General features: G+C 49.8%; 1 protein-coding gene across 1 annotated transcript; it reads left to right on the forward strand.

The window, feature by feature from the left end:
- Positions 1 to 10208: 10208 nt before the first annotated feature.
- Positions 10209 to 27124, forward strand: CACNG5 (calcium voltage-gated channel auxiliary subunit gamma 5). The gene is made up of 8 exons (XM_061455272.1): positions 10209 to 10343; positions 11475 to 11653; positions 16262 to 16488; positions 22969 to 23302; positions 23911 to 23997; positions 24722 to 24862; positions 25286 to 25431; positions 25890 to 27124. The coding sequence occupies exons 4-8, from the start codon at positions 23095 to 23097 to the stop codon at positions 26145 to 26147; spliced, it is 840 nt and encodes a 279-aa protein (XP_061311256.1). The 5' UTR covers positions 10209 to 10343; positions 11475 to 11653; positions 16262 to 16488; positions 22969 to 23094; the 3' UTR covers positions 26148 to 27124.
- The last annotated feature ends 622 nt before the right edge of the window (positions 27125 to 27746 follow it).

Below are 27746 nucleotides of genomic sequence, written 5' to 3' on the forward strand. Positions count from 1 at the left end.
GATGCCACAGGAGACACATGCAATTAGCAGAGGGGGAAGACCCTCTTTATTAAGCAAAACACATCACTGGAAATAATAATAATCCAATAATAAAGCTTTGATATGAGTAGAAACATATTTACAGTATTGAGTTTACAGTGAGCTTTTGGGCCTGCCATGTAACTTCTGGAAACATCTAATGTGATTTTCAGTTCTTTTGGTCAGTACCATAAACTACTGTACATAGGTCTTGTCTTTTCACAAACATGGGTGTCAGCGCTAGGCAGTGCTACCTCTGTGCACTAAATGGCCAAGTAGAAAAGCAGACAAGCTAAAGCACCCTTTTACTCAGCTCCACGCTTTTAAATGGGATCTGAAATAGTTCAGTTGAAGAGCTAAAGAACTGACTCCCTAAGTATATGTGATTTCCTATCAGCCAGTAACTGTGCCAGTAATGACTAGTAATTAAATAGCCTTATAATGAATAATCATCATGCACTACAGCCCTCCTGTTCCTAAGAAAACTAAGAGAGAGGGCAAGTTATTAACCTCTCTGCCTCAGTTACCTCATCTGTAAAATGGGGATAATAATACTTACATATCTCACAGGGAGGTGTGAGGACTTCTTAGGTAATGTTTCTAATACACTTTTAACCTGAAAAGAGTTGTGTAAGTATTATTATAATTTTTAATACTAAATCAGCTTATTCCCGTGGTGTTGCTGGATATACCATGCTATTTCTGCTTTTTATAGAACTTTAGTAATTCAGCTGAAAACGTGTGAAGAGAAATAAGAGCCAATCTGATACCTTTCTTAAGAGAACCTGGAGTCCAGCTTTTGTTAACCAGAGTCAGGGTGCGGTGGAGGTGATGTGATGCTTACTGATGGTATGGGTGAGCAGGATTCACCTCTTTTCCAGTTACTGAGATTTGTGTGCAGTTGACAAATTCCATGTAGATGGAAGTCTTAGCAGAACTGATTCTTGTAGGGTGAGAGTCCCTATGGGTGAATAAAGACAGCACAGCAGTTTTCTGGTAATGTTTATACTGACTCCTATTGAAGGAGAAGTGATGTTCTTCATGCAGCTGGGCCATCCATGAGAGGTTGATTCCGTTGATATATTAATGTGTCCGTGTGTCTTGTATCCTCATGTGTTTCTTTTCCTTGTGTGTGACGCCATAATTCAGATTTAAAAGAAAACTGCCCTAAAAGCAATGTTTTTTCTTCTATTAATGTCAGTTGACCAAAAAAAATATAAAATCAGGAGTCTGTTAATGATTTTAAACAGTGATGTGCAGTAAGAGTAGCAACAGCACTGATAACCAGCCCCAGCCTGCTTCTGTTGAAGCTCATTTCTCACTGTGGGATACATTGGAAAGTCTAAAGCTGACATTACATTCATTTTATACTTTTAAGTTGGTGACAGAAATATGTTAATAGGAAGGAAAATGATGTTTCCAATCTTCATAAACCTTCTCCTAAGGACTAGTTGAAGGCCAGGTTGGACAGGGCTTGGAACAACCTGGTCTAGTGGAAGGTGTCCCTGCCCATGGCAGGGGTTGCAACTGGATGAGCTTTAAGGTCCCTTCCAACCCAAACCATTCCATGACTCTATGACTATTTGAAATCTATTATATTTATCTATTTCCCCTCTGTTTGAACCAGTAACTGCCAATGGCTCCATCCTCCCAGAGGTTTGTGTGCTCCTGTCTTGGCCTTCCGGGGCACCCTGGAGTGGAATCACTATGTGCTTGGAGCTCGCTGCATACTCAGTGCATTGAGTACACAATGCTTAGTACACTGGAGCTTATAAACCCCAGTTTGTAAAACTACTGAGAAAGTGTTTGTGCCCAATGGTATTCAGCAGAGCGCAGACATTTGGGCTTCCCATCCCATAGAAGTCAGTGGAGTTTGCACATTGGGATGACTTGCTGACTTGAAGCAGAAAAAAACCAATCTTGCAGTAATAATACCAATTTAATCTGTGACAGTTCCCCACAAAGCCTTTCATTTATCCTCTCCTGTGCTATTAAAATGAATGTAAGGAAAATAGTTTCAATGACATGAAGCTCTTTGTATCTTTTAAAAACGTGCATTTCCCACACGTTTGGCTTAGTACACAGAGCACACCTGAAACCTTTAAAGTGATTGTATGTTCCTGTAATACTACCTTTTTAAACAAGGAGTAATCCCACCTTGGACTCATTCATGGTTTTTAGTGTTATTTTCAGACCCGGATTTTGTGCTTATAAGAGGGAGAGCTTTATTTCTTATCATTTATCTGCGAGATTCTACCAGAGGATTTGGAGAGGCCATTCATTTTTCAAAAAGTAATTAAAAAATCACTGTCATTGGAAGTGCAGTGGGCAGGACCGATGTATAAATCACAGCATCGGGTTTTTTCTCAGATCGCTGTATCTTCAATCCTCGTTTGCATGAAATGCTCCTGTTAAATATTAATTGTAGTTTCAAAGCAAGTTGTGTATGAATAAAAAATACTGATCATTACTTGGGTGAGAGTTTGGGCTGGCTTTATGAAATGCCATTTCAAAACGGACCCCACGCAGCCCAGAGGGTGCACAGATTACGGTGGGATGAGCCGCAGAGGTTGGCCAGACCCAGACCTGGATTCTCCATCCATACATGGAATTTTAACCTGGGTTCTTTGTTAATTCCTGTTAACAAGGGGGGAAAGAGGCTTAACTTGGGGTCGGATGTGTCTGTGAGAGGATTTCTGCATGCTGAGAGGTGAGCAGTGGCTCTTTGGACCAGCACATCCCTGGCTGACCTGCTTGCTGTGCTCTGTTAGAAGCATTGAGCTGCTTTGGGTGCTTACGCCGCAGGGAAACACAGCCCGAGGATGAAGTGAGATCTGAGGCTGGAGGCTCTGATTCAGCGCTTGATGTGAGATGTGATGGAGGAGGGATGTGCCCTCCTTCCTAGCAGTTAGACCCTGAGAAACCTCAAACTTCTCTGTTTCACATCCCTGTGTGTGTGAGCCCAGGTGGTTCCTTCCACCCTCTGCCACTTCCTGGGGAGAGGGCTTAGTTTTAACGTGATTAAGGATGCCCAGGGGCCCACTTTTGCCATGAAATGCTTGTTTTAACACTCCTGGAGGGAGGGATCGCAATCTCCCAGCCCCACCACCTGTACTCACCCCCAGTTCAAGCGCTTGCCTCATTCAGGCTGACAATGTACAAATATTGTGACAACTTGATAAACGGCTTCTTTTTCTGCCTGATCTCAAATGTCTTGAATCCCATGCTAGTGCATTAATTGGGTTAGCATCATTTGCAGAAAAGCCTGGCCGAGTTTGCCCAAAGGAATGGTTGAAATTCATTTCCCTTTTTCACAGAGACAGTGTTTCCAGGCTGCTGCATGCTACTCAGCCTTCATCTAATGTGCTCAGCTACTCCTGAAGCCATAAACACGTTTCCTCTCAGGCCTTGAGAGTTTCCTGCAGAGCAGGAGTTAAAGGAGACATCATTGCCTGAGTCGCTGCATCCAGGGCAAGAGGAAAGGGTTCCTTGGCACTCTGTGCTGCTAGACCTGCATCTCCCATCGCCTTGGCTGTCCAGCCAGGAGCTGGGTGGGATTTCATTCCTGGTTGTGCCCTTCAGGGTGGACTTCGGAATCTCTCCACACCACCCACATCCCATACATGAGAGCCTCCCAGCTCTAGGTAAATCACAGCAGTTACTCGTGATTGCCTTTCCCAGCCCCAGAATCGTTTTAGAGATTTGGGTGTTTGACTGACAAATACCAGAACATCTTCACAGAGCTGGTTCCCGAGCCACAAATACAACCATCTCCTCTGAGAACTGCTAGGGCGGCTGAACTGATGGCTGCATTAATACCACGAGGTGATTACAAGTCTCACCTGCTTGGGCAAGGGCAACTCTCACTGCTGGGCTGAAAAAGCCCTGAGTAAGCCCTGGGGAGCTGCGTTAAAGCAAAGAAATCAATGAGGGGCCCAAAACAGGAAAACTCCTGCCACTTCTGGGTATCTTGTCCTCAAAGGGATGTTTTACCGAACTGCATCTGTCAAATGTCACCTTCCCAAAGTGATGCTAAACCCAAAGAAGTGGGAATCGGACCAGAACAGTCAAGGGCAAGTCTGGGCCCATGGAGTTACCTGCAAGGGTTTCTTTTTTGCTTGCTTTTCCCAAAGGAGGAGCACAAAATGAGGCAGATCTCATGGGAAATGAGTCAGTGCTGTCGCCTTCTCCGGGGACTTGTCGCATTTGCTGCCAGGGTGACAGTGTCAGACACCAGCTGCCACTTCCAGTGTTCATTACTGGTCCCTGAGTCAGCACCCAGCATCCTACCTCAGGAGATGTCATTGCACAATGTAATGAAGGAGAGGAAAACATTCCAGAAGCAATTCAAAGCACGATACCTGGGTGAGAAAAAACACCAACCCTGCATTGGCAGTTTGCTTAGAGGTGTTTTAGATCTTATTCTCACCCAACCAGGCTGGCAGTAATCACCCATCTCTTTCCTCTGTGCTGTGATTCATGTGCTGGGAATGAATTTCTTGTTCCTTGGAGGGTCCAGACCTTCCCCATAGCACAAGGGAGCAAGAGTTCAGCTGCTCCCATAAGGCAACAGCAGCCTGGCTGTTTGCTCGTGAGGGGGCTTTTAATGTCATATGAAGTACGTTGCCCCTGTGCCTGGATATTGCAGCTGATGCAATGGAGGGCCTGACACTGCCCCTCAGGAGCATGGGAGGCACGTGCTGTAGTCACCAGTGAGTATTTGGGTTCGTGCAAATTTCCTGTTTCAACTGTGTTTGAAAGGAGCTGGGTTCCGGGTCCGTGTGCACATTCTGATGTTCCCTGCATTAGTTGAAGGAAAACTAATTCACCTCAGACACCCCGTCATGAGGCCAAGCCAGAGCTGCTCAGAGCGGTTTGCAATGCTCAGAGGAGGTTGCAGGATGCAGAGGTGCTTGGAAAGCTCCTTGTTTCTACCAAGATCGATGGCTTTATCCCCGTTCCCATTAGCTTTTCCCCACCCCAGCCGTTTGGCTCTTGCGAGCTCCAGGGCTATGTATTACAAACACCCAGGGGAGTGGGGATGCTCAGGGGATTGGGATGCTCGGTTCTTTGTAGCAGGATTTCAGCTGCTGGGTTTGCCCAGCAAAGTCTGGTTTTCAGGGGTGAGCCTTTGATCCATCACCCTTTAACCTGCTCCTCTATGCAGAGGGCTTGATAAAACTGCCCATAGCAGGGAGACTTCCTAATCCTCATAAAACAACTCCACAACCATGCATATAAAACTTCATTAAAGCTTCAACACTTTCAGTGACACCTCCAGAAACACTCTTCTTTTAACAGGATTCTTTTACTTCTCCTACAAGTGTAACCATGTCTCAGACACTGCTTAGGTGTGATTTTGGGACAAATCCATCAAAAATGGTTATACAAGGAACCAGCAATGAGCGCAAGTGCCAGAAGGAGGAGAAGAGCACAAGCCAGGGATGAGAGCATCCCAAAACTGTCTGGATCAGTTCCTGGTCCTTTTGGGATAAGTCTTGTGCCCGATTGACCATAACATTATTAAGAGATTGGTAATGAATTTCAGCGCTCTATAAATCACATGGAAAACTATTACTCTTAATACAAGTGTTATGAGGCTTTAATAATTAATGCCATCTAAACTGCTTCCCAGAGATGACCATTTCAGTCTGATTGCTGTGGCCAGAGCCATCCCTCATCCTGTAAAGCAGCCTGTTTTCCAGCTGATGGGGAACCCAGGTGGGTCCCAGTCCCAGAGACTACTCACAAAAGGGGTTGTATTACTGGAACATCCACTCCTTCAACAGAGGGTTAACAAAACACCAGCAGTGAGAGCAGACTTACTGCCACATCTCTTCTAGCTTGTCTCGTTGAAGGGCACTGCCCCCTTGTAGGATGAAGTGATGGGATGTGGGCACTTCATGCCCTTTCAATGCTGCCTGCTCACCCAGGCCAAGGATGCTACCGGCCAAGCTGTCAAGGTGAAACTCCTCAACTGGCACATCCTGAGCTTTGATGAGCTCCATTTAGACCCATATGATTACAGAAGGTATTACTTCTTGAACCAGGTACGTAGCTCGGCTCACACGTGCGCTGTTGTTACCCCTGAGGCAGAGCCTCTCGGGGATGCTGGCTGCGAAAGGCTCTGCGCTGCTCTTCAGGCTTCCACACAGCGTGTGGGTGCCGAGATAAAAATAAAGTTACATCTCTCCCTGTGCTTCCTCCCAAGCAGCAGCTCCAGGAGCAGGGATGTGCAGGAGAAACCGCAAACGGAGCTTCAGCTCCAGCAGCCCACAGGGGTTAATCCCTTTCATTTAGTCACGGTGCCAGCGGGATATGAAAACCAGTCCCTGGTGTTCTTTGGTGCCAGGAGTTTTCCCTCTTTTCCTACATTCATTGTTTGAAAGCTAAGAAAATGATGATGTTGCTGCTGAGATAAGAAGCAGGCATTGGCTGAGGGTGTGCTGACTGCTGCCATGTAACCAGACCTGGTTAGAGCTGCCCATCCTCACGCTGCATCCCAGCTGCACAGCAGCCATGGGTGCTGCTGCTGTGGATCCCAGACCCAGGCTGCTGGTGGCAGTTTTGCTGTCAGTGTGATCTCTGTCCTACAAAAACCCTCTCATGGAAAGAGAACATCTCAGAAGTCTCCAACAAGTGGTTCCCAACCTTGGGGAGCTGCATGGGGACGGCAGCGGGGTGGCAGCGGGTTCCCCCAAGCATCGTGCCAAGGCTGCTGTGCATCTCTGCAGTGCTCCAGTGTCTGCCCAAGCCTCCCTCCAGCCGTGCTGCCCACGAAATGACAAAAATAGCAAGCACCAAGGCAGCTGGCATGGAGCAGCCATCACCTCCCACACAAGCCACAGCAGCTTCAGCATCACATCGCCAGATCACTGCATCTACCTGCTCCCCTCTTTCCCTGGCCAAACAGTGCAATCTCTGCCTGGCGCAGATTTTCCCTTCCTGTGTCCAAAATGCTCCTTTACAGCCTGGAGTGCAGTTAAAGTTGGTTGATAGCTGTTGTCTGATGCCAGACCAGAGCCACACGTGGGCCTGAGGGGTGGCTGCCTGTGGGCACCTACCTCATCCCAGTGAGTTTGCTGGGCAGATTTGGTGTCTGAATAAAATTGGAGGGAGTGGGATGGGAGGCAAACCTGAGGAGTTCTATCAGCTTCTAGCCCAGGATGACAGGACCAGGCCTTCTGTTGTGTAATGTCCTGAGAGCCTTCTGCTGGAAGGGAAAAGGCCAACGAAAGGGCTCCCTGCAGATGCCACCTGCAGGAATTAAACACTTGTGGCTGAGATGGGCTCTCAACACCCTGAAGCACTGCAGACAGCCAGGGAGAGCCGATGTAAAGGATTGCATCTGGTCTGGGCTATTAATGAAGCTCAGATCCCTCCTCACCTCTAAGATTTGATCTTGGGTGCATCATAAAGCTGCCTGATCAGGCACCCTTAGAACTTCATGCATCCATGCTAGTTTTGGCCATGGTGTTCAAGGCAGCTCCACCAGCACAAGGATCAAGCTCAGCCCGGCTGACACAGCTGTATAACGCCCTGTGAGGTGCAAGGTCCCACCCAGCTTCACTGGCCCCACATGTAGCTGTGGTGAGGGACCCTCCCTCTTGGGGAGGAGAGAGCAAGGCAGGAAACAGTGAAAAGTGGGGTGGTTGAAGCGATGCTGCTTTGGAGATGTGACACAAGATGGTGTCACATCAATCCAAAAGCTGTTCCCCAAGTTTTGGAGGATGCTGAGAAGATGCTAAGTGTTAATTGTCCTGCCTGGAGCAGCCACACCAAGCTTCTGGCCAGGAGAAGGGGTTTCCATTTCACATTCCCCATCTTTTGCTGTCAGTAGGAGGTAGGTGTTATGAGGAAGGAATTATGGATTTGCTGCTAATGAGGTAGGAAAACTCAGCTGTGTTCCTGCAGTTTTGGGAGGCATCACTGGTACCCTTCTGGAGCCCGGCCCTGCCATGCTGGTGGGAGACTCCTGGTGTTAATGCTGGCATCATGCATGTGCTTTGCCGTGGCAGAAGTTGCTGTGTGAGACAAACAGCAATGGAAAATCCATCTGAGTGTTTTAGCCCAAGCACATTTGCACAGAAGCAAAGGGGGGGGGGGGGGAAGACTGAAGCCCAAAATGTGTATTTCTAATTGATTATATGCATGGCTGCTGGGGGCCTCTCACACTGTAATGGTTAATTATGTCACTGGCTGTATGAGCTGCAGCCTTTATTCATGCTGTATTCAAATAACCCTGCACAGGGCCCAAGCAGCTAATACAGCAGATTGCCTGGCTGGAGGAAGTGAAGGTCTGCTTTGTTTTGCTGTTGGGTTTTTTTTACCAATATAGAGCAGGCAATTACTGTATTAAACAATGTACCCTGACAGAACATGATGAACATCCAGGTCTAGCCTGCCTCCTGCAGCTTGACTTTATTGGTAATTCCCTGTTGATTAGCTCCATCCCAGGGAAGCTGCCCCCTCTCTGGGGCTGTGTGGGGCTGGGGTACCAGAGGGCATCACCTCTTTGCCCTCCATTTTCCAGTGCAGAATCCATTCTGGTGACCAAATCCCTGCTCTCTCCTTACTGTCCATTCCCCGATGGATTTGCTGCCTTCTGTTCCTCCTCAAATGTGAATGAGAGGTACCAAATACCTTTGGGGATTGTTTTGAGAGCTCCAGCTGCAAGGAAGGATACGCTGAAAAATGCATCTTTGCAAGGCCAGCCAATTCTTCCTTAGGGGGCCGAGAGATGAGCCCAGGAAAACATGCTGAATTTGCTGTAACTTAAGTATTGCTGTAATTTGGGGCAGAGGAACATATGTGGAGGTGCAGTCCCTCAAATCAAATAACCACTATGCCCTGGCTGCCAGCTGGGGCCCTACTGGGAGGCAGGTTTGCACCAGCCTGCATCTCACTGGGGGCTCCACTGTGTTCTCGTTGGAGAAATCAAATCTTGCACATCTGCATCATTTTCCATTATCTCTATCAATCAAGGCAGAGCTCAACAAGCCAGAGCACTGACTTCAAACAAGCCATCCAACCAACACCTCCTCTGCATCTCATATCTCACTTTACTTTGAATTATTCCATCTAGGATAGTCATGTTTTGCTAACTGAGGATGCCTCCAGCAGAGATGCAGCACGTTTTAGCCAGAGCACTGGGAATTGGTTCCCCAAGTGCTTATTAGAAACTGAATTTCTCAGACTTGTAATTAACAGATTGCTTTTGTTGCTTTCCTGCTGGGAGATATCAGAGGTGCCTTCCCTTGGAGCTGCCCCACTGCTGCTGCTGTCCAGCTCCCCACGGCAGGAGCCACCCTGGCACATGCAAAGCCCTTGCACAGAATAAGCTCTCACTGCAGAAATCACTGCACAAATCTGAGCTGCTGGCACTGCAATGGTGCTGTGAGCTGCCCTTGGCCCTGCTGCTGGCACTGGCAGCTCACGTAGCAGGAGTCACCCGCATGGTGTGTGACCCTTTCCTCGTCCTTCCTGCTGTATCCACTGAAGTGTCCCATTGCTGGACGCACTGATGGAGCTGTCTGCTTATTCTTGGCTCTGCTGCTAATGCTCTGTGTGTTTTGGCTGAATCACTTGTTCTGAACGTGGCTTCCAGAGCCCACAGCATCTGCCCCTGTGTCCCTCTCCTTTAGCCCTGGCTTTCTCCCTGCCCTGGTCCCAGCCCTGCCAAGCTGGCTTTCTCCAGCACACTGGCTTGCTGCCCTCAGCCCTCCCCGCTGTCTGCTCTGTCCTTAGCTGTGGATGTGTTTAACCCAGTGGCCAGAGCCAGTTTTCCTTTCCCCAGCTCCCAGATGTGTTGTGTCCCAGGGTGCATCACCCACTCAGCGCTGCCACCCCAGAGGGGTCCATGGCTTTCCAGGTTAGGGGGTGCAGAGGGGCTGGGGGAGGGTTGCTTGGAAGGGAGAATGCACAGAGGGGCAGTGCTGGCTCCTACCCCTGCCCCGTGGTGAGCTGGAGCCACCAGCTAGAGCCGAGGGGCTGGGGAAAGGGGGGGACTAGAGGAAAGGAGCACAAAATAGAGGGAAAGTGGGGGAATAAAGGGTAAAGGGTGGAAGGAGAGGGAGGAATGGGGAAAGGAGGGATAAAGAGAAGCGAGAGGGAGGGAGGAGGGGGGGGACGGAGGAAAAGGGAGGGGGAGAAGGGGAGGACGGAGAAAGGGAAGGAGGGATAGAGGGAGGGAAAGGGGCATGGAGGGAGGGAGAGGTGGGCTGTCCCCGCCGGCGCCATGTGATGCCCTCCCCTCCCTCCGCGGCGCGGAGCATCCCCAAGGCCGACGGCCGCGTCCCGCCGCCGGAGCAGCGCCCGAGGGGCCGGTGGGTGCCGGGGACCGAGCGGGGCGGGGGGGGAGGTGGGTGCCGCTTCTCGTGTCGGGGCCGGGCTGCTCCCGGGGGGGGGGGGGGGGGAGCACTGCTGGAAGGCGGCTTCGGGGAGGGGGGGTCCCGAATTGGATGTGAAGCCCTGGAAGTTTAAAGCGGGGAGGGGGATGTCTGGGAGGTGCCGCCGGGTGCGGAGGGGCAGGGGCTGAGGGATCAATGGATCCATTTATACACGTTCCATACCCCAGCCCCCCCAACCCGAGCCGGAGCCTGCCCTGCCCTCGGTAGCGCCCGGGGGGAGCGGGCACCGCCCCGGGCAGCAGCTGCCGCTCGGGCTCCGGTGCGCGGAGCCGGTCCCAGTGCCAAGAGGACCCGGGTACCGGCGGCCGTGGGGAAGCGGTTTCGGTACCTGCCCGGCTGCTCCGGCCCCGCCCGGGCGCTGGGAGCCGGGGTTTGCCGGAGCCCCGAGTCCTCCCGAGCGGACCTCAGAGCACCGGGAGCCGGTAAATCCCGGGCTCTGGACCCAGGCGTTTTCCTCCACCGGGCTGCTCGGACACAGAGGCCATCGCTTGGGCGCTGTGAACATCCCTCTCCTCAGCAGTGGCTTTGGCACGTTGAGCCTCGGAAGGGAAGTGTATTTTCATAGGGACTGATTTGGGATGGAAAAGACCTTAAAGCTCATCCAGTTCCGACCCCCTGTCACGGGCAGGGACACCTTCCACTAGAGCAGGTTGCTCCAAGCCTCCCATCCAACACAGGGAATGTTAAATCTGCTGAAGTCAGGGGCTTTTCACTGTTGCAAACCCCTTGGAGAGGGGAGTGTGAATCCAAGCGAGGCCATCTGAGAAAAACCTGACTCGTTGTTAAGTGAAGTAAAGTAGAGAAGAAAATAACCCAAACCAGCTGGTCCATGTGTTACCATACGACCAGGCGAACAGGGATGGGGAGCCTGTCTACACTTCTCCACACACTATTCATATCCCATGAAAGGTGGTGAAGCGGGAAATGTGGTACCTCACCACCACGGCTGTGAGCAGGGAGGGCTTCTGACACATCCTTCCACTGCTGATTTATTGCTTGGCATGTTGTAAAACTTCATCAGCCCCTGACAGGTGATGTTTTTTGCAGCTCTTAGGTTGGGTCTCCCAAGCAGAGCAGCAGGAGGCTCCTTGGTGGTGACCAGAGAGGACTCTGACCTGCAGCACTGCCATCCCCATCGTGTCCCTTGTACCCCCTGGACCCACACAGGGGAGACGGCAACAAGGAGGAGGCCCCACTGGAGCTGGTAGGTGCCCCGCATGGTGCAGGTGAGCCTTTGGGAAGGGCAGGAAGGGCATTGCACTCACTGAAAACAGCACTGCTCCAGCAGGAACGCTGAAAAGGAGCATTTCAGCTCAGAGAGAGCATTTCCACTGAGTTCCGTGCAGTGGCAGCGGGACTGGTGGTGTGACCTGGGCAGGAGGAGCGTTCCCGCGTTTCCAGCACTGCTGCCCTTTGGTTTCACAAGTGTATTTGGGCTCCCTCCTGTCAGAGGCTCCTCGGCTGCTGGATTTCAGGACACCCTTTCATTCTGTCACACCACAACCCATGTGAAAAGCCAAAGGGCTCTCTGCAGCCCATCCCGCTGCCATCATGCCTTCCCCTCAGCAGCCCTGCGGCTGCCCCACGTGGCATCCAGGGGACAGAAATGCTTCTGTGTGTTCATTGCTCCAATCCCTTGCTGGATTGCTGTAGCTGTTGAATATATTCATTGAGCTGAATGAATCCCCACCTGGCAGCATCCATACCGCAGCTTTTGCAGCTTCAGCTTCATTTATGGAGAGGGAAGAGAATATAAAACTCAAAAGGGAAATAATGCACAAGGCTGCGGAGGCTTCTGCAGTATCTGTAAGCTGTGAGCTATGCGAGGGTACAGCGCCGGGAGGTTTCTGTAAGTCAGATGGGAAGATTTAAAGCCCTGGGTTTAAGATGGCATTTTGAAAATAGCTGGATGATGGAGTTTAGGTCAAAAGTTATCTGGGAGCCTTAATCTGATTGAAATTAAAGGGAGTTTGAGCTTCAGGTGTGTTCTAGAGAGAGGATTGGGAATCAAAGTCATACCAGTTTATTCTTTTTAGCCACAAACTTCTGACATTTGTAGTGAAATATTTACTAGGAGAATGGAATTTGTCACAGGACGGCACTGATGCATCATCAGGCTTGGGAAATGGGCTGTAACAGCGGAGTGGAGTTTATGCCTGGTCCCTTTGGAAGATGGGAGTTGCAGTTTTTCCTTTATTATGAGGGAGGTATCACTGCTCATCAGTGAGAAACCTTGTTAGTGCGGTGCTGAGGGCTGCACCGAGGGGGCTGTTTGAGCAGCACAGCAGATGGCATCCACTGACCCAAGAGAACTTGCGTTTTCCCCCTCGGTGCCCATCCAGTGCTGCTGGGTGACATCCGCAGGGAGCAGAGGCTCAGGTCTGCCTGGGCAGGACTTCGCTCACCCTCAAAGCCCTACAAATGGGCTGCCCCATGGCCCTGGCTTCCCACGAGACATTAAACACTTGGTTACAGTAGATGTTCCTTTTCTCTGCACAGCTCTGGCTGGGAATAGCTCTGCTTGCTCAGAGAGGTGTGCTTGGTAGAGGTGGCCCAAGTGTGGGATTGCAGAGGGGTCCTGGATGGGCATCTGCGTCCCCCAGTGCTCTCCAGCCTGCAGGACAGTGGGATAGCAGAGCTGTGAGCAGGGTGTGGAGAAACCTCAGCATTTGCAGCAGTCAGAAAGTTGGGTGTAGGCAGGAGGAGTGATTCTGTAAGCATTTGGTTATAAAAAATCCAGCAACAGAGGTTGGTACCATAATGCCAAGCCTAGGTGAGCATTCCAGCCACTGCTTGGATGGGTGCAGATGGGAAGGTTTCCAGCCCTTCCTCTGTCAGGACTCCCTGGGTGCCATGTCCCAAGCAAAAGTTGAGCTGTTTGTTTGTAAGGGTTAGCATTTTGGGGACTGAGATACAATACATCACAGAAGAAAAACATTGAACTGTTTGAAAAGTGCTTACCTGAGGTGGTGCTCGAGTCAGACACTGGAGCAGATGAGAGGTGCTGATGGGGATCCTGCAGCAGGTGCTGGCACAAGGCAGATGGGGAAATCCCATGAACATCCTGCTTGTCTCATACCTGGAAGCCTGTTATCCAAGAGCCCTTTCCAGGGCTGTGGCAGGGTCTGGATGAAGCTGTGTGGGACTGACAACTGCTCTGCCTTCATCTCCTGCCACCATGCCTCTTACCTGAGTGAGGGTGGATGTCATCGCTTTCTACAGGAGCAGAAAGCTTTGCCTGTGACATTCCCAAAATACCTGATCCAAGCTGGGGCTCTGCTTTCTTTTGTCACCATCCCCAGCTTCCCTCCTGTCTCCTGGGAGGATGCTCAGAGCTGCACTGACTTGTATCCAACACAAAATGGTCCTCTCCTGGGTGCTGCTGGGAGACCCTGGAAGATGCAGATGGCCAGAGGCAACACAGCAAACCCAAGCTAGGAAACTGGGTGATTTGGGAAGTTGTGTTAAATCCTGCTGATGCTTGAGTTGCTGCTTGGGAAGCAGCACAACTCTCCTGAAGCATGGAAAAGGTGACTACAGGCAAACCGGGACAAAAGGTGCCCTTTTCTGTACAATGTACAGGTAAAGATGTATGAAGAGGAAAGCAACATCAGCATCATGTGTGTCAGCTGGTTTACAGTTCTTACTGTAAAATATCTTCTAGACCACATGGACAAGGAAATATCAGGTCATTATAAAGGTGGCAGGAGAGGTACTGCTGGGGAGATGCTGCAGACGCAAGCACATGGCGATACCAAGGAGCTGTGTGGATAGGAGTGGGGTGTTGGTGAAGACCAGGTACACCAGGCAGGCCAAGTTTCACCTGGTAATAGGTGCTGGCCTTGGGGAAGCATAGAAACCAGGTGAGACCCAGTCTATTCCCTGTCTGTTCCTGCAGCCTTCCCCATGAGGTGGCTGTGCTGCTGAGCTGAGCTGCACTCCTCTGATATCTCCAATGGTGTGAAAATGCTTATTACGTACTTCAATATTCCTGACTACTGAACCCAGCAAGTTACACAAAGCAAAGACCTTTCCTATGTGAAGATGGGACAAAACTTCTGTGGCTGCTCAGCATCAGACCTGGGGTATCAGACCTTTTGTATGATGACCTCTGCTATCTGAGGAGCTGTGTCCCAAACTGCTCAAGCAAAGCTGGATGGAGCTGCCATTGTGTTTGGTAACAGGGCTTAATGACAGCCACGAATGGCACTGGGGTTATTAAGGTGTTTGCCTGACGTGTGGGCGGTACAGCCCTTCTCCACTTTATTTATGCCATTGTTTTGGTACTCAGAGGCTGGTTTCTAAGCACGTCTCCCGTCTAACAAGGGATCTGCTTCATGCTAGCAATCATGTTTAATCACACCAAAGGGACAGGGGTCTCGGCAGCCACCTGCAACCTCCCCACCGTGCTGCTTTGCAGCCCTCATTGCTCAGAGATGCCGGCGGCTTTCCCTCATTTATCACACTGAAAGTGCTCATAAAAGCACTCCAGCTGCCAGCGCCTGTGAGAAGAGCTGCAGCAGGCAGGGATGAGCCGTGGTGGGCTGCCCTGCCTCCATGGCACGGGTACCTGCGGCTCGCTTCTCCCCACTGCTGACACGGGGGAGGTGGAAGAGTTTTAATTAGCTCTTGATGCTATTTTTTGGCTCCCAGCATGCTTAATTTAGCTCAGGCTGCCATACACTGATGGGTAAGGGGAAATAAGGAAACGGGGGTGTTGGCCACGCTCTGTGGTGCAGCCTCATCTCTCGGAACCTGGCCTGGGAATGGGGCTTTTATTGGACCTTCTGTATCAGTAGGAGTTTATAGCCCAGAGAAATCTCATGCGCTGGCATTCAAAGCACACAGCTCCTGCCGGGCTTGCACTGCATTTGTGGGTTGTGTTCATACCCACTTCGTTTTCAAACAGCATCAATGTCTTAAGGAAAAGGTGCCCGAGACCTTCAGTCGTGCTGTGACCTGCCTTGCTGCTGGAAGGACATACAGAAAAGTTATTGTTGTGCAAGGAAGAAGCTAATTCTCCTCTTTATAACATACAAGGTCATTGCAGGACTTCGTGGCATCTTAAATGATGAAGTGAAGAGCCAACTGTTAAAGATTTAATACTCCACTAGACCAGCCCAGTCTTGGTCCTGGTGGGAAGCATGCCTGCAGCTGAGGGTTACTTTGCCTTCACTCCTCCCTGATGCTGGGTTTGCTCAGGCTTCCTCTGTGCCAGCCAAGCTGAGCAGAGGGAAGCACTGCACCGGAGCCAGAAGAGGGTCACTGGATCGTTGGGTTACTGGAGTTTATATATTTAGGGTATAAAATACAGCTTGTAATGTACAGCACGCAGAGATTAATGGGCAAGTACTGCTCTCCGCAGCACACAGCAGTGAGATTTCTGCAGCTTTTATAGCCAAGTCCCCAGCTGGTTTGCTTTGCAGCTCCAGATATCCCCCTTCTATTCTGCTTTTACAGCTCTTTGTAGGGTATTGAAATCAGCAGTTTGAGTCATGTCCCTGACTGCGAGCACTCTGACACACTGCAAGGAGGGGAATATTGTACGTTAGCTTTGATATGCAGAAGGTGAGAGGGCGTTGGGAAGGGCTCTGCAGAGGAAAGGGTTCAGCTATTGTTACTGGTGTAAACCTTGAACGTACATATATATAGTTCAGACCTAGGGAACTGGACCTGGGTGCGTGGGCAAGCTGCAAGCTCAGAGCTTTAGCTTCCATTTCCCTCTTGAGTAATACACTTCGTGTAATGCTTTCCTACAAACCCACAGGGTAGGAGCTGCTGGCACGTGGATGCAGAGACCTGGCTGCTGCACCCCTGTCCCTGTGTCCCCACAGCGTGCAGCCCTCCTGTGAGTCAGCTGGAGAAGGAGAGCCAAGGCTGTGCCCTCTGCTATGGTCCAGGAGCTCTTCCCTGCCCACTGCTAAAGCCACTTCGCTCCCAGAGCCATCCTGCAGCCGAAGCATCCATCAAGGACCCTTCGGAACCTGAGTTTCCCATCTTCACAACCAACGTTGCAGGTTTTCTGCTTGCCAAAGCGTTGCTTCAGCTGGGGTTAAGCAAGGTAAGAGCCTTCAGCACCAAGGAGAAAGGAGACGCGCGCGTGGGATGTGCTGCATAAAAGGTTTGGGAAGGGATATTTGTGGATGCAGAAAGCCCATGTGAATGAGCACTGGCTGTACGCACACGGGCTGTGCCAGCAGCGTGTGAGCCGGGACCAAGGGGCTGCTCAGTTGATTTGCTGAATGTTACTGGCATCATTCAAAGCCATTAGTGTGAGCGAGCTGGAGCAGAGCCATCGCCTCGGCACAGGCACAGCAGAGATGGACTATTTGGGGAAATGTCTGGTTCCAGGGCTGGGGTGGGGAAATAAACCTCAATTGCTGCTCCTTTGACCTTGGGAATATCATCTGACATTGAACTGAGCCGAAGGTGCGCTCAGTTAACCAGTAACAACCTCCTTTGCAACCCAGACCTAGGCAAAAAGGGGCAGGTTTTGAGCAGTCCACAGCAAAAAGGCTGGTGTGTGGTTAAAGGAGAGGGAAGAGCAGCTAAGGGTCAGCCTCGAGGGCTCGCTAAGCAGGCAGTGGGGTCAGCAGTAAAATGTGGTGCTTTCTATACAACATTTCCTTCACTCTTGCACTGCCATGAAAGGGCTTTTGATCAAGCATAAAAAGATAACTTGGACAAGAAATGAAGTACGGGAAGTGCTAGGGAATAGGGGAATTTCTCAGCAAAAATATGGAAGTCAGTTATAAGAGAAAACTGCCAAGTAATCCCACTCATGAAATGAGTGGTGAGCATTTCAGCAGGTAGCTGTCGCACAGAGTTTCTTCCTATTGTCTTTCAGGTGTTCCTTATGTCTGATGACAAGCAAAACCTCAATAGGTTTATCACTGCTGTGGCTCGATCCGAGTGTAAATAACTCATAACCAGCCTTCTGGGGTTTGTTTTAAACCCTCTCTGGAGGGTCTGTGAGCCCTGTGTGTTCAATAGAGTCAATGCTGCTCTTTCTACCCAGCTGTAAGGGCAGTGCAAGGGAAAGCTTTCAAGTCCAGTATTGATCCTTTTGAAGTTTACGGCTCATAGTCACAGTTGCTAGTGCCATTCAGACACCCATGAGATGGACTGTTTTGTTTCTTAATATCAGGCTAAACCTCCTCCACATCAAAAAGACTTATTTCTGTACCTGATTTTACCAATACATGATTTCTCTCTCAGAAATCGAGCTGATGTTTCTTTATGACACTAATGCAGCTCTATAAAGCTGCCTTATATATTTCTGTCTTCCTATGTGTCACGTGAGATGGCGTGTGCCAGCAGCCCAGGACAGTGCTCCTGGGAACCCTATGGACCAGCATCCCACACCCCCTTCAACCATTTCCCCTTAAGTGGACCAGCACAGGAGATACTGCTTTTCTCTGCAGCCATCCCTGCTCTGCTTCAGCTGGTGTATGGAAGCAGAGCAGTCTTGTGCTTCTCTCCTACATGCAGTACACCTTTTCCAAGCTTCAAGAGGGACTGTTGCTTCCCATGCAGTAATGCCAGAACCCTTTCCCAATCACCAAGTATTCAGGTTTATGGAGCTGCTTCTCCTGGGTTTCCAGATGGAGCCGCAGGCACTGCACACACCGTCTCTTCCTCTTCCTCCTCTCTGCTGAGCTGCATACACTTGGCTGTGGCCAAAGTCACCTCACTAAGTGCTCCTCACATTGATAAAACCCTCTCTGTAAACTGAGAGCATCAGGTCAAGTCAGCAGGATGCAGGTTTAGGATCAAAGTATTTGCACCCTTTGGGTGCTCCATAAGCTCAGTGGGAACCACCGTGCCCTTTCACAACCACCTTTCTATTCCACTGGAGGTATTAATGGCCAAATTAGGCTTTTCTGGATTTGCCCATGAGGGAGCCAGGGTGATGTTGTGCTGCTGAAGGGGGGTGACAATGTGGCAGTGGCCTCAGCCAGCCTCCAGCATGGTGCTGCCTGCCTGAGCCCTACCAGCTCGGGGAAGTTTAGTTCTGCAATAGCCACTCTCCTTGACCTATTTACTTATGCCCACGGCTGTGGCCTGCGCTGTGTCCTGAGGACGAGATCGTGCTGCTTGAAGGCCCTTTATTTTTAGCCAGCCCAGTTTTCTTGTTCCAGCTTAGTGGGACCGGTCCTTTCAGCTCAGCTCCATCACAGCTCTTGCCCTCCTGCATTTGCCGGGCTCTTACCCCTGTCCCTGATGCTCTTGGTATATCAATTGCTCACTCGGTGGGTTTCCTACCCCCTCTGTCACCAGGCTTCGTTCCCTCTCCTTTATCTTCTGCTCGGTTTCTCACACTGCTCCAGGGCCATGGCTTAACCTCTGATTTCTCTCTGCCCTTGGCAGGGATCAGGCTTTCACAAGCGCAGGTTGCCGGGCTTGTCCTGGAGACCAGCACCCCTCCACAAACAAAACCTTCCCTCCCATCTGCTCCAGTAACCCTGGTAGTGCTTCCCCTCTTCACAAATGTCAGGAAATTGGAAATGATGCTGTAGCCACATAAAAATCAATCACTGCCTCTTTGGCCTGCCTTGGTCCTGCTCTTCCTACCTTTACCCGGGGCAGGAGGGACTGTTGTTTTCTGCTGAATGTGGAGTAGTGATTTATTGATACAACCCACCCTGTCCAGACCAGTGATATACCTATTTTTCTCAGCTCATCCACATAGCCCAGAGTGGTGGCTTGTGCTTGGTGTTCTGTCATAGAGCAGTGGGCTCAGAAGTCTGGACCAGGATAATATTTCCTTTCTGTGGCTGTGGAGCAATAGGTAAGGACTTCAGCTCCCTCATCTGGGTGGAACTGCCTTAGGAACACCACCAATTTCGTTTCATTTTCTGAAGGGGTCAGTCCTGCATGGGCTGTGTGCAGTTTCCATCAGAAGCTGTGGCTCCAGGACAAGAAGAAATTCATTACAAGGTCCGCAGATTACATTGCAGACTGCCTGTATTGCTCCCTGGACTACTACCAGAAGGCACAGTGTGATTGAAGGAGCAGGAGCTGTTATAAGGTCCTATTTCTTGGAAATCTTTGGGGTTATATTCACTTAATTTAAAATACAGCTACTGTTGGAAGCCGACCAGCATCACCTTTTCAGCTGTAGGAAGCAGAACACAGCTGGTAAAGGTTACTGGGGACTAAATCCTTGCTGAAAATCAAGCCAGCTCCTGCTGGTGTCCTTGAAAACTATTTCTCTTGGGAGCCCTGCTAATTCTCCAAGCACTGGACATGGGGAAGGTTTGATCCAAGCAGCTGCTCTGCACCATCCCTGCCTCCTGTTCCCCACAGATCAGCTCAGTTTTATGTGCCAATAAGGCAGTAATAGGGATCAGTCTCTAATGCATTCGTGATGACATGGAAATTGAAGTGTGAGAGAGAAAAGAAATGAGACAATTGAGAGGTGTGACTCTGACTCCCAACCCCTCTCCCTGCTGCTGGCATCACCCCAATGGCCAATATAAATGATGCTAAATGTGTATATTTTCCAGTGTCTGGTGTTGATGGGTAGCAAATCATAGGCAATACTTAGCTATTTCCTTCCAAAAGGCCTTATCTAGACCTCCATATACTCCCTACTTAGATTTTTTTGGCTCCTCATTAAGTAGAAATGTGCAAGGAGGATGGTTGTTGATGATACATGAGCCAAGAATAGACTCCAGCTCCTTTTACCATTTGGCACCAAAATGCCAAGAAGGATGAGACTCCCTGTAGTAACCACTGCTCATTTTGAGGCAGCAACTAGAAAATACAGCTCGAACTGAGTTAGGGAGAAGAAGGGGTGAGCCGGATGATCTGTACTTTGCCTGCTTATATTGCTGGATCAAATGGGATCTATAAAGAGATGGAAATGGCGTATTCCCATCTAGTGAAGGAGCAGAGCAGTGTGCTAATGTCTATAGCTCTGTGCTAGTCTCTCCCCTTGACAAGGTCGTCCTCAGGCAACCAAGATGCCAGGCTACCTTTGCAGGATGTGCTTCTCTCCCCCATAGCTTCCAGTTCCTTCTTTAGCTGCTGCCTCCTAATTCCTAAGGGAAAACAAACCTGAACATCTCCTCTATACATCTCACTCCTCACATCCCTAGCAGGGAGATGTTCCTCCTGGGAGCACATCCTGCTTTTCTTGAGCTGAGGGAAGCATTAAATGAGAACATAAAAAATGACGCTTGTTAGAAAAGCCAAAGGTGGAAAGCTTGCAGTGCTGAGCTGGGAGCGTTTGCTTGGGCTGCCTGTAAGCGACAGTGCTCCCCTTCCTGTAGGTCGGTACCTTCTGGGAAATGGCCCAATGTGAACGTAGTAAAAGCCAAATCCTCGGTTTCATGTGGAAGAGAACTGTCAGAGCTGCTGCAGTGCTTGAGGGTGCAAGTACATCTGCTTCCAACCAAGATGTACTTGCCTGCTTTGGACTCGGGATAGGATGTGATACTAAAAGTCTCTCTCCCCCTTTTTCTCTTTACACAAGAGTCTGCAACTCTTCCAGCAGCATTAGCTGCTTTTCTCTCTTATTGCTGCCTGGAGCAGCAAGCTGGAGGTGCAGATGGGCTTTGGGTGCTGCATCTGTTCAGTAAATGCACTTATTTGGAGTCCATGGTAGCTCCAAGTTTCCTTCATATCAGTCTTGCTATGACACTTGCGGCAGGATCAGCCCAGGACCGGGCTGTCAGGAGCTTGGTGCTGTTCACTGTGCTATAGATGTGCTGGGGACAGGCACTGCAAGAGCACGGAGCTCCCAAGAGAGCAGCCATTCAGCAGCAAGAAATAACTATCAGCCTTGTCTGCTGTTATTAATCATAAGTGAACTATGGCAGAACACTGTCTTTGGAGGCTTCTGAGTGTACAAGTGCAAGCTGTGGGGACTTCTGGCATCTCTGAAAGTCACGGGAAGCAAGTAAGGATTAATAAGTTTATATCAGAGGTGCAAGAAAAAAGCCCTCCTCTGGTCTGCTCGCCTGCCCTGACGTGTCAGAACAGCAAGTTGTGATCTCCCAGCCCTGGAAGCAGCCACCTCTGATTTAATCACTAAACCCAACCACCTTTGCTGTGATAACAGCAACGAGGTTCTCTTCCAAAGAGCCTGTTCATCAACACGTGCTGCTACAGCCAGCACTGACTGTGAATACAGGCATGGTGGAGTTATTCCTGTGTGGGTTCAAAAGCTGACACCTAGGGACATACATGACATACCTGTCCCGGCTCTATTGCTTATCCATCACTATTTTGGGAATAGATGTTTTAAATGACATATGTGTTTAGGAGGATGCTGCCCTTCTTCCCAGGCAGTGGGATGCAGCTGTGCTGCTCGTCTCCCTCCCATCTGTTGTGCTTCAAGCAGCACAAACAAAGCTCGTGCAGTTTCAAAGGGAGCCCAAGGAAGATGCATCCCGCTGCTGCTGTGTTAAATTGGGTAGATTTTGTCATCTAGCTGGATCCTTTTTAATTTTGTCCCATATTGTTTGCACTGCTGAGCAACAGCAAAATGTGCCTTGGAAAACATACATTACACTGCACTGGTCTGTGATTCATACTGCTTTTATAGCAGCAGTCAATAGTGCTATCTGCCTCATTCCCACTCCCCAGAAGACCGACACTCGCATGTATATTTCCCTTCTTGCTCTTGTTCCTCTAATCTTTCATTTCTGTGGCTTCCCCCCCCCATTCTCTGCTGCACCAAGAACTCTGGGTTCTGGTGATGTTTTGTCAGCCTGCAGGGCACTGTGAGAGCTGCGAAACTCCTCACATTAGCAAAAATAGAAGGAAATAAAATAAGATTCCATCCATAAGCGTCATGGGGATGAGGGAAGTTTTTGCCTCCTCCTTTAATGTTTGCCCAGGGCCTGACTGCAGCTCTCTGGCCCTGTTTCCCTGCCTCCCCCCTGAAGCAAAAGCTGAGTTTGGACCAATTCAGTCTGTGCATTCAGCCAACACCAGCACTGATCCGCACGCACAGTAAAAAGCAAAAGAAGGCAAGATTGCATCATGCTGCTCTGCTCTGAGGTGTTTGATGGTGTCATTCGGCGTGCATAGATGTACTACGGATTTTGCAAAATAGGGATCTTGATCCCCCACTGGGTAAATCTGCACTGGAAGAGGTAGAATGGCCCTGGTGGTGGTGGCTGGAGCTGCACTGGAGGTGGTTTTGGTCCAGTAGCTCAAAGCATCTTTGTTGACCCATTAATGGGTCCATGAGTCCCAACAGGCTCCTGTGCCTCGGGGATACAGCTCATGCTGCCTCCCTTCATGGATAAGGCTCTGAGGATGGCAGATGCTGTGGTTTGGCTACATCCTCGCGGAAACAAGCAACAGGTTTGGCCGGAGCAGCAGGAATTCACCCGCAGCAAACAAAATGGGAGCCGATGAGCTGCTCCTGGACAGCTATTCTGACACTGCTCCCTCCCAGTGCTGGCACCCAGCATTCAGCACATTCACAAGCCCTGGGCCAGCACAGGGCAGCAGTCGGGTGGGATTTAGTTCAATCTCTCCATCTGTCAGGGCTCACTGTGATTGTTTTAATGGCTTCTTTCAGCTCGACCTATATAAGAACAGAGGGCAGAGGGCAAAGCTTTGACACATCCATCCCCACAAGGAGCTGCAGACGGCTCCGTGCCGACGGCTGCATCCCCGCTCCCGGCAGCCGCCGCCTCGGCCCCCTATGCTGTTGGGGATGAGTGCCTGCAGCAGGAAGGCGCTGACCCTGCTCAGCAGCGTGTTTGCTGTCTGCGGCCTCGGCCTCCTGGGCATCTCCGTCAGCACCGACTACTGGCTCTACCTGGAGGAGGGCATCGTCCAGCCCCAAAACCAGACGGCCGAAATCAAACTGTCGCTGCACTCGGGGCTCTGGAGGGTCTGCTTCCTGGCAGGTATGGGCTCCTCCCAAAAGCATCCCTCAGTAAGGTGATGTCTGGTGTGTGTCAGGGTCATACTGTGGGAAAGGGATGGGAAAAACAGGATTTTTGGAGGCTTTGCCCATCTCTGTTTCCAAGCTCAGGCATAACCTGTGGCAAGTAGCACCATTGCCCTGTGCCCAGCTTTAATAGTCAGATGGATAAATGTGCCTTTGCAAACAGGCTCTGGGTGAGTTTGCTGCTGCCGTGCCAGACCCCACTGCCATCCCTCTCCATGCCACAGTGCCTCAGGCAGCAGCTCAAAACTTTCCTCTTTTTCCCTGTAAAACTTAGATTCAGGTCAGCAGGACCGTTCCCTCCATCCATGCCAAGTTGGATGAAGGGACTTGGCTGCAGGAGCTGAATAAAATCCAAGGGGATGGGAATCTCAAAGTGACCAACCTAATGTCATGAAGTTTCAATGGCTGCTTTGGAAAAGCTGGGGGAGAGAAAAGCTCTGATAACACCCCTGGGGTGACCTTAAACCCTCTGCCTTGACATGTTTTTGCATACAAGGGGAGTCCTTTGGCACAAGTGAGATGGTAGTTAAGAGATGTCTGTAGTTATGGTCTGCGTTGCTGCAGGTGAAGAGCATGGCCGGTGTTTCACTATTGAATACATCATGCCCATGAACATCCAGCTGACGTCTGAGTCCACAGTCAATGTCCTGAGTAAGTGGTTCAGTGGGGTCTTACCTGTTGCATCCCGCAAAGGCTCACTAGGGATCCCCTCAAGAAATCCTCTGTGTCCTTGCTGAAGAAGCTCCAACTTCCTTGGCAGTGCTACCATGCAAGGATGCAACTCCTTTTTTTACTGCATGAATCACCCAATATGCTCCTAAGCTTTTGGGAACATCACTTTCTAATGGGAGGATGCTCACAGAGGCTCTAAGCTGTACAATTTCCTGTCACTGGCTATTCAGCACTGATGTTTATGGAAGGGTTTGGCTTTGTAAGTCTCCTCTGTAATTTGCAGCTGTACTTATTCTGTAGCAGTCAATTTCACACATTACACAGTTGGGTGAATTAAGGATGGCGTGTCAGGGCTCTCACAATGGATTCTGTGGTCTTTTCTTATTTAGTAGATAAGCGTTCAGCAAAGAGTTTTACAGCAAAGCTAGAGAAGAATGCAGGTTCTGATGGCTTTCTCCTATGTAACACTTCACACAGACCCTCAGAAATGCCAACATTAGCAGCCATTCCCACAGCAGCCAGAGTCACCTCTTTACTCAGCTCATCAGCAAAGAGGGGAAGCCCTGCCAAGGGCCAGGGAGCAGCACAGAGGCGTTCACATTAACCGGGAGCAAGGAAGGATGCAGGGTGGTCAGAGAGCAGGAGGGCTGGAGCCACCTCACAGCCAAGCCATTGTCCCTTTACTCTGCTCCTCTCCCACCAGAGATGATCCGCTCTGCCACCCCCTTCCCTCTGGTCAGCCTCTTCTTCATGTTCATCGGCTTCATCCTGAGCAACATTGGTCACATTCGGCCTCACAGGACCATCCTCGCCTTCGTCTCGGGGATATTCTTCATCCTCTCGGGTGAGTTTTTCTGTCCAGGTTTAACCCTGAAAACCCTTGAGCATGGAGCACGTTTGCTGTCACACGTGCTGGTCCTCTCCTAACATACTGGCTCCTCATTGCAGTCATCACCCACAGGGGCTTCTGGCTCAGCCCCGCAGCCTGGTTGGGCTTTGCTTTGCAGGGTGGGCAATCACTCGGTTGAAAACTCATTTTTGGCAGTGGTGAGGAGATGCAGGAGAAAGCACCCAGCACCCGTGCAGAAGGAGGTGCTGGGGCAGAGGAGGCCTCTCATGGCACAACAGCCTCACATCAGGAGAGGTCTGAAACTTCTCCAGGAGTTTCACACTTTCACGCACAAGTCAGGTCTTAAAGGAAGGTGCTTCTTCAGCGGCTTCATCCCTGAAGCATTTCCCACTGTCCTTCTCCTTGGTTTCTCCCCAGGTCTGTCCTTGGTGGTGGGACTGGTCCTCTACATATCCAGCATTAATGACGAGATGCTGAACAGGACCAAGGACTCGGACACGTTCTTCAATTACAAATATGGGTGGTCGTTTGCCTTCTCTGCCATCTCATTCCTTCTCACAGAGGTATGTAGCAGCCCTCACATCCCTGTAACAAGTATATCCTGTTCTTAGGACAGGGGGGCATTGAGGCTGTTAGCAAAAAGAGGACAGGATTTAAGAGTAGGATGTGCAGGCAGAAGGGTAATATATAGTAGTATTATATATACGTATAATATTATTATTATTATATCTATTATTATATATATAAAATACTATATAGATATATAGGTAGGAGACAAACAGCAGGGTCAGACTCCAAGCCTGGAGCACTGATGGGGCATTTGATCACCATTTGATGGCAAGTATGAAATGCAGAGGAGGAGGAGACGTGGTTATGTGGATCTGAGGCACAGGGCAGTGAAGTGACTGATTTTAGGAGCCCTTGTGCACTGTCAGCAGTGCAAAGCTGTATTCTTGTCCTGGTTTGGTGGTGGTGAGGGCGGCAGCTGTGAGCATCAGGCCGTGTTTGTCTATCCCTGCAGAGCGCCGGGGTGATGTCCGTTTACCTCTTCATGAAGCGATACATGGCCGAGGACATCTACAGACCTCACCCCAGCTTCTACCGTCCCCGTCTGAGCAACTGCTCCGACTACTCGGGGCAGTTCTTGCACCCGGACGCATGGGCACGGGGACGGAGCCCTTCGGAGATCTCCAGCGAGGCCTCCCTGCAGATGAACAGTAGCTACCCTGCTCTGCTCAAGTGCCCCGACTATGACCAGATGTCCTCGTCCCCGTGCTGAGCCCCTCCAGCCCTGCGCCCGCTCCCACCCGAGCGCCCATGGTCGCTGACTCCGTTTGTCATTGGTTTTTAGGCTACTCTTTCAGAGCAACCCTCTATTTATAGGAGTGTAAATACAACCAGGGAGATTGGTTATATAACCAACCGTGAAACACAGAGAATTGGGATATTTTCCTTTGGTTTTGTGGCTTTTCTTCTTTTCATTTTAATTCTTCCCTGCGTAACTAAAACCTTTCCAAAGTCCTTTTCCTTCAGCTCATCCTGCTGAGCAAACAGCAGTTCTGCCTGCGGGATAAACCCAGGGCTGGACTCAAGCAGAAAAAGGAAATAGAGTAGAATGAAAGGAGGGGAAAAAAGTGTATTTCTTGGTTTAGGTAGGCTGCAGAAGTTTGTGCATTTCACCGTGTCATTTGTTCTAGATTCAGTGGCCTAAGTGCTAGCAGGCATCAAAGATCGGTGTAAATCTCCAAGAAACAGCCATCATTAGAAAAGTACAGATTTTGTATTGATTCAGTCTTCACTGATTGTATCTCTCATTGGCAGACACCGCTTTTAACCAGGCTGTAATGGGAAATAGCCATCCTTCTCAACTGTACTTCAGCAGGCTTAGACACAAGCAGGCTGTTGTTTCTCTATGGCCACTTGCAACCTATTGCTTAAATATCCCATGTTAGACTGGAGGCACTACAGCCCTGGGGTGTTCAGGCTACGGGGGTGGCTCAGGCACCCACATTTCTTCCACTATCCCATAGTCTGGAGGCCTGAAGAGCAACTGGGAGAATTTCAGTGCAGCATCAAGTGAAGAACTACCTAAAACCTTCCCACAGGAAATATTAGCAGAGGATTTAGGAGAAATTACAGCCAGAAGTGCAAGTTATTTCAATGAAAGAGATCCCAAACCAGTGTCAAGTGATGTAGCTGAAATTAATGGCACTAGTAGTGCAAAGTAGTTGGCTTATATTTCATTTTGGCAACAAAATTGTTTTTTTCTGTCTGTGTATAAACCTTATTTTGGGGTTTTAAGTTGTAAATTTCGTATGATGCCTTGGCGTTTTGGTCTTAGACAGCTGGCAGAGTGAGAGCATCACTGACTGAAGATGAAGGGCAGGGAAAAGGCTGGGCTCCCTTGTGTGCTCCTGTGCAAGCCATGAGCTTGTCACCTGCAGGAAAAAGAGTTTTGTCCCAACTTTATTTCTATTCTTGTTATTTTAAGCATTTCTGAAAAAGAAAACCCTCCTTTGGGGATTCTTGGTATATTTGAGCTTGTTTCGTCTTACTGTAATTAAAACAAATAGAATATACACACTTTTAACCTCATTTGTAGCATACTGTGTGATGAGCACTGCACCTCTTTGTTAATATTTAATGTTTCATATTTAACATTTATAAGCTACTCCAAAGGAGGGTCCAAGCCCTGGCAGAGCACCACTGTTTGCATCGACTCTGACACCCACCCCATGGGACCTCACTGCAGGCATATATCCAGCCAACTCTTTAACAGGATTATTTCCTCTCCAGTTGCTTCAGATAAACAAGTAATGCATATGTAGTGTCACTGACTCCTAATTTGCTAAGTTTAAAAAACAGGGCATCTTCTTGT

This window comes from Pezoporus flaviventris, unplaced genomic scaffold, assembly GCF_033815535.1.
Source record: "Pezoporus flaviventris isolate CSIRO_AGI_PZ_B2104156 unplaced genomic scaffold, CSIRO_AGI_Pfla_v1 ptg000020l, whole genome shotgun sequence".
NCBI classification, from domain to species: Eukaryota; Metazoa; Chordata; class Aves; order Psittaciformes; family Psittacidae; genus Pezoporus; species Pezoporus flaviventris.

Coding starts and splice junctions, on each gene's coding strand:
- CACNG5 (XM_061455272.1), top strand. CDS start 23,095: ATGCTGTTGGGGATGAGTGCCTGCAGCAGGAAGGCGCTGACCCTGCTC. Junction 23,303..23,910: donor GAGGGTCTGCTTCCTGGCAG/GTATGGGCTCCT, acceptor GCGTTGCTGCAG/GTGAAGAGCATGGCCGGTGT. Junction 23,998..24,721: donor GTCCACAGTCAATGTCCTGA/GTAAGTGGTTCA, acceptor CTCTCCCACCAG/AGATGATCCGCTCTGCCACC.